Source organism: Aptenodytes forsteri, unplaced genomic scaffold, assembly GCF_000699145.1.
Source record: "Aptenodytes forsteri isolate BGI_AS27 unplaced genomic scaffold, ASM69914v1 Scaffold679, whole genome shotgun sequence".
NCBI classification, from domain to species: domain Eukaryota; kingdom Metazoa; phylum Chordata; class Aves; order Sphenisciformes; family Spheniscidae; genus Aptenodytes; species Aptenodytes forsteri.
Window position 1 is genome coordinate 719343 of NW_008795924.1, and position 5666 is coordinate 725008.

The 5666-nt window shown below is 50.9% G+C and overlaps 1 protein-coding gene across 1 annotated transcript; it reads right to left on the reverse strand.

Annotated features, from left to right (window-relative positions):
• Nucleotides 1-2905: 2905 nt before the first annotated feature.
• On the reverse strand, nucleotides 2906-5602 carry TMEM41A (transmembrane protein 41A). The gene is made up of 4 exons (XM_009284996.2): nucleotides 5498-5602; nucleotides 5195-5356; nucleotides 4527-4665; nucleotides 2906-4196 (listed from the first exon to the last, which is right to left on the reverse strand). The coding sequence occupies exons 1-4, from the start codon at nucleotides 5600-5602 to the stop codon at nucleotides 3976-3978; spliced, it is 627 nt and encodes a 208-aa protein (XP_009283271.1). The 3' UTR covers nucleotides 2906-3975.
• Nucleotides 5603-5666: the final 64 nt, after the last annotated feature.

Below are 5666 nucleotides of genomic sequence, written 5' to 3' on the forward strand. Positions count from 1 at the left end.
CGTGTGCGTGGCCACACTGCTGGGTGCTGCTCTGCAGACTGGCACACCAGCCTGAGATGAACGGCAGGAATGGACCATGGACAGGTACTTCTGTTGCTTTGTTTGTTTACATTTTATGTTAAAATATTGGTTTGAATTTAACTGTGGTAATTTATAGCCTCATGGCAAAATGAAGGAAAATGTCTTACTTATACAGAGAGCAGTATTGTATGAGTTAAATTATCCCATATTTTTAAATTTTTGTAGCTGGACTACACACAGATCTTAAGTTATGATGTTATTTTATTATTTATTATCATTTCTGTCGATCAGAAGGTTGGCTTCACCAGTAGCACAATTGTAATCTGTTTGTGTGATGTTACCTTCTCCCTGGTCGCTGGGGGGGATGGGAGCAGAGCTGGTCTCAGCGGCTGTCAGTAGCTGCTGCCTCTCGTGACTTCCAAGGATGCTGTTATACCGGGGCAGAGAACCTGTCAAGGCTGGTCCGAGAGGGATGGATGCAGTCAGCTCCCTGGGCCCTGTGATACTCCTCGTGGTCGATGCTGCAATTTGCTCGTGTTGCTGGTAGAGTTGGCAGCCCCTGAGCTGATGGGGCATGGTGATCAGGGAGCGAGTGGCTTTTGAATTGATCACAAAGTGAATAACCATCACAAGATCCCCTGGCAAGAGCATCCAAAAGGACAAGCGGAGAGGAAGGCAATTGCTCTGGGCAGCGGGTACAAGATCAGGGGTGGCCAGCAGTGGATCCCACATGGTGGATCACCCGTGCAGGACCAAACAGGCTGCTGGAGAGGAGAGGGAGTGACCAGCTCACCCGTGCTTGAAGCAGCAATACTCAGCTCTGGGTGGAGGCAGAATGCGGAGGGGAGTGAAGCTCTTTTCTGGCTTGTTTCTTGTTTCCTCTCTCTTCCCATCCCTCATTCCTCTTCCCAAATGTTCTCTGTCTCTCGGCCAGTGGCAGGAGGAGGTGGCAGGGCCAGAGATGGCTTTGCTGTCATGGTGTGAGAGGGGTTTTGGTGTGGAAGAGGGGGTGCAGATGGTTACTCAGGAGGCTGGAGACCGGGGTGCAGGCATTTAGCAGTGGAGAACTGTGTGCATGTAACGTACGCACACAAAGAGGAAGACCAAACTATTGCATAAAGAGAGGTTGAGAACTACCATCAAATGTCCCCCACAGCAGAGGATGTCAGGCCTTACGCCCCTGGAGAGACTCTGCTGCTCAGATCTGGCAGGCTTCCTGAGCTCCAAAAGGCAGGGCTGTTTGCTGCCTGCAGGCAGTGTGATGTCAACCCAGTCCATGGCCCTGCAGTGCCCACTGCCTGTGGGCAGCACTGGTGTCCTAGGACAGCCCTACAGCAATAGGCTCAAAGCAGAGCTGCCTCCGGCTCAGACCTGTCAGAGTCTCTGTGCAGGGACTTCAGTCTGTGATGGTTCAGTCCCTAACAAAAAGATCCCAGAGGGGTTTTGGTAGCTGTGGTTTGCTTAGAGCTCCTTCACCATGTGATGAAGCTCCTCTGGGCTTGCAGAGAAGCATAGTTTCTTTACATGCCCGGGTCATTGCACTGTTACGGTCCAGCGTTGCTCCTTGTAACTGCTGCCTACTATGCAGCGTCCCTCTGGGACTGCCACTAGGGCTGCTCCCCCTTGCCTAAATGCATAACCCTGTACCCATGGAGATGTAATCCCAGCTTCCCCCTGCACACACATCTCGTGCCCTTGGCTGTGTGTGGGCAGGGGTGGCTTGGCAGCCCCCCGTGTTCCTGGGACGGTTGCCGTCAGTTCTGCGGGGCATTATATACGCATTTTCTTCAGTGAAACCTACCCAGAATTGCACATAGGTGTGATCTCCACCTTGCTGTATGGGTGCCTCTGCTGCGGTTCCTCGCATTTTCTCTCCTAGCAGGGTATGGGGCTGAGAGGTGCAAATTGGCCTGCTTCCTCCTCGCAGTAACACCGCATTTGCAGGACAGAAATAAACCGTGGGTTCCCTTTTCGGCATCCTGACTACCCTGATCCAGTTCTCGTGGCTGCTGACAGCTCCTGAACACTAGCCTAGATTTTCTCCCAGAGCTGAATGTTGCCTTCCCCACTGTCGTGTTAAGTAACTATTTCATCTTGGCCCTGTCCAGTAGTGTTCATCTCTCTCCTCCCTGCTCTGCGGATTCCTGATACAAACTTGATTTTTTTTGTATTGAACAGTGTACAGTGATGGAAACAAGAATGACTATCAAAGCAAACAATGCATGGAATAAAAAGCCAGTGTACTTCAATGCTTCTCAGGCTGGTCTGGTGATCTGGGAATGGTTTCTCATGTACTTTGGGATAATGTTATGAAGCCTTTTAATAACTAACATGATGTTAGCAAGCAGCTTGTTGTTACCTGTCTCTGAACACAGCTGAACTGGACCTACTGGGAGCTCCAAGTAGCAGGGCAGAGGCTTGGTCGGACACACATAGTCCACCAAGCACCCAGGTGCCCCCAAGTATTGGCTTTTGCTCGTCAGATGAGTGATTTTTGCAATTGATTGAATCTGCAACCATGACTTCTCATCCTAGGAACCTTGCTGTCCCACTCAGTTCCAACCCTGCTGGTGGGGAAGGTGCTAAAATGGATGAAGCATTCACTCTGTCAGCTTCCCGAGTGCTCCGGGGTCTCCCATCTGCCCCCTTCCATGCCAGAAAGTTTACTTTATCCTCCAAGTGGAGGGCAAACTCATGGAGAGAGTAGAGCAAGGAGGTGCAAATACCAAAAACCCAGGAGCATAGTATCATCCCTGGGGGCTGTTGTTCTCCAGCAACTGGGACAGAGCCTACCTGCTTATTTGGAAACCTTCTAGTTATACATTAGCAAATGTGTAGGTTTAAAGGTGCTTCTTAAGGACAAATCACTGCCAGCCAGGCACATCCATTCCTTTTTTTTTTTTTGTCCCTTTAGCCTTTGTGGGGAGTAGCAGCCCTGACAGACCTCAGAAGCAATCATCTCGTGTGTTCTGACATATGAATGATACAAACAGGCAGCTCATAGCTGGCCCCAAATCCTGAATAATTTTGCTGCAGGGTGTGCTTACTTAACATCTGAATGACAAAGTAAGGGTCTTCTACAACTGTGCAAGCTCTCCTACAGAAGGTGCAGGGACCCTGAAACATCATTACTTTTTTCTCAGCTTGGTACTTGTACCACTGCACCTAACAGCACAGAAATGCACGGTTCATCATTTTAGGCAAAAAAAATGCTAAATAAGTATGAGTTTGGAGAGGGCAGGGGGAGGAGGCAGTAGGGCCTGCCTAGAGCTGGGAAATGCTGCTACTAGAGTGGTGGTGAAAAATAGCCAAGGCTTTTGCTGTTGCAGCTCAACATAGCTCCGTGTGCTGTGGACTTTTGGTGCCAAGGGATGAAGCTGGGCAGAAAACCAGCCTGCCTCGCTCTTGGAGCGGGCAGCAGCTGTCTGCTGCCACCTCAGTCACACCACTGAGGCTAGCTGGGCTCACAAAGCTGGACTTGGTGGGAAGTGCAGGAGCCCAAGGGAAGCCTGTGACTTGGGCTGGTAGGGACACCGCAGGGAGTGTGGTGCTTGGCCCCCGTGTTCAAGAGCTGGGAGGGACTAAGGGGTTGTGATTTGCCTTCTTCACGGGATGCTAATACTCCTGATTTTTTTTTTTTTTCCATTGCTAATACATTTGCAGTGGGCTGGCAACACCGTCGGGCACACTGGAGACACAGGCTGATTTAAAGGAAACAGGCAAATTAACTGAAGTTCACAAAGCCCCTGTATAGCGCTCTCCGTGCAGATACATGCACAGTTAAACATTCATTAAAAATAAGAACCTTACACCTCCTCATAGACGAGAAGAATGATTAAAAACTGCAATTGTCCTTGGTCCATGGTGGCACAGAGCATGCAGAATATAGCCCACAGGAACAGAGACCTGCAGCTTTTGCGAGGCAGTCCCCCAACATCTGGGGCACCTGAGCCATCACAAGCTCTTTTTGCCATTGAGTAACTGAGCATGTTTGTCTTCATCCAGCTTCAAGTGCTTCTTGCTGTATTTCTTGATGAGGGTCCCTGGTATCAATGCTGCCATAGCCATCGCAAGTAGTTTGAGCAGCGTGTCCCAGGAGAAAATGGCATCCAAAGAGGTTATTTGTGACAGAATGGCTCCTGTCTGCACACAGATGAAGTTATATGGTGTAAGACCTGAAAGAATCAGAGCAGAAAAAAGCCTGTTAGCATCCCCCCATGTAAAATTAGCTCTTGCCCAAGGCCAGACACAGGTGTCTGTGTTCGTAATGGAAAGAACGGGGTACGATTCAAAACTTTGCTGCGTTGGTGACACACACGTATTTGCAAAATGCTCTAAGACCTCTGAGTATAAGGGCAGCATGAAGGCAAACAGTTAAATGGGGCAGAGTCACAGCTACGACTCTGCTGCTCTGCCTTTCCCAGCTCAGCATGCTACCCAAGGCTTGGTGATGAGGAGAGAGGCAATGTCATGCTGTCCCCTCAGACAGTCTCCCCAGGCCTTACCAATGAGAACGGAGAAGAAAAACTGGGCCACAGGAATGTTTAAAATGGGAGCTGAGAGATTCAGAAACCAGTTTGGTGTCATGGGGAACAGCCTCAGGAACAACAAGAAGAAAAATAAGCAGCTCCTGTTCTCTTCTACCTGGCAAGAGAAACGTTCCAAATTATTTCTGCTCTTCAGACAGCAGTAACATCTGAACGTCCATGATGCTAAAGTGAATTTAAGTTTCCTTCTAACATGCCGCAACATAACATCAGTCCAGAACTGATGAAAAGTCGCATCTTATGTATGTATGGGAGCCTAATGGTGAGCCAGCCCCTTCCATGCAAGCGGTGAAAATGGGATCTAACCTGAATGAGAGATTGGGAAGTCAACAGCAGAACCACCTCCAGCTGTACAATGCAGGGTGGAGGCAGTTCTGGAGCACAGGGGCTTCCCAATCAATCCATTATGTTACTTCTGATTTTCCTTGGGATCTGGGATTTTCCACACACTCCCTTTGCAAACAGGCTTGCTCACAAGAGAGCGGTCTGCTCCTAGATTGTGTCAAAGGTGGCCCTTAACTGACCTGATGCATCCCCTGCAGGTATTCATTTCTTTACTAAGTCAACCCAAAAGGCAGCCTCATCCAGGGGGCATTTTGGGTGCCTGCAGAACCATGGCTGCTTACCTTTCTTTGCAGCAGAGCCACTTTATCAGGAAAGTAGTAGATGACGAACTGCTTTCCGAACGCGCCAGAGAGCAGGTAGCAGAAGGTCGCTCCCACAGATGTTAGGGCCGAGCACAGCACCAGTCCAGTCCATGGCCCAAAGAGTGCTCCTGCCAGAACGTTCTGCCAGGGCACAACACCGAGTGAGAGCCCGGGGGCACACACACACGTGTCCCCTCAGCCTGGCTGCCTTCAGCCTCAGTCGCTCTGGCTTCTCGAGGGCATCGGACAGACCCGTCTCCTCCTGGCAGAGCCGTGACTCACCCAGCAAGGCACCGACCTTGCACCTTGCCCCAGCAGGCAGCGCCTGGTCCGGGACTGGGGGCAAAGGGCCCCTCTGAGGGGTTCGTTCCAGCTCCCGCCCTGCATCCCCCCCGGCCCGGCCCGGCCCCGCCGCCGCCGCGCCCGCTCCCGCGCTGCTGCCCGGGTGCGC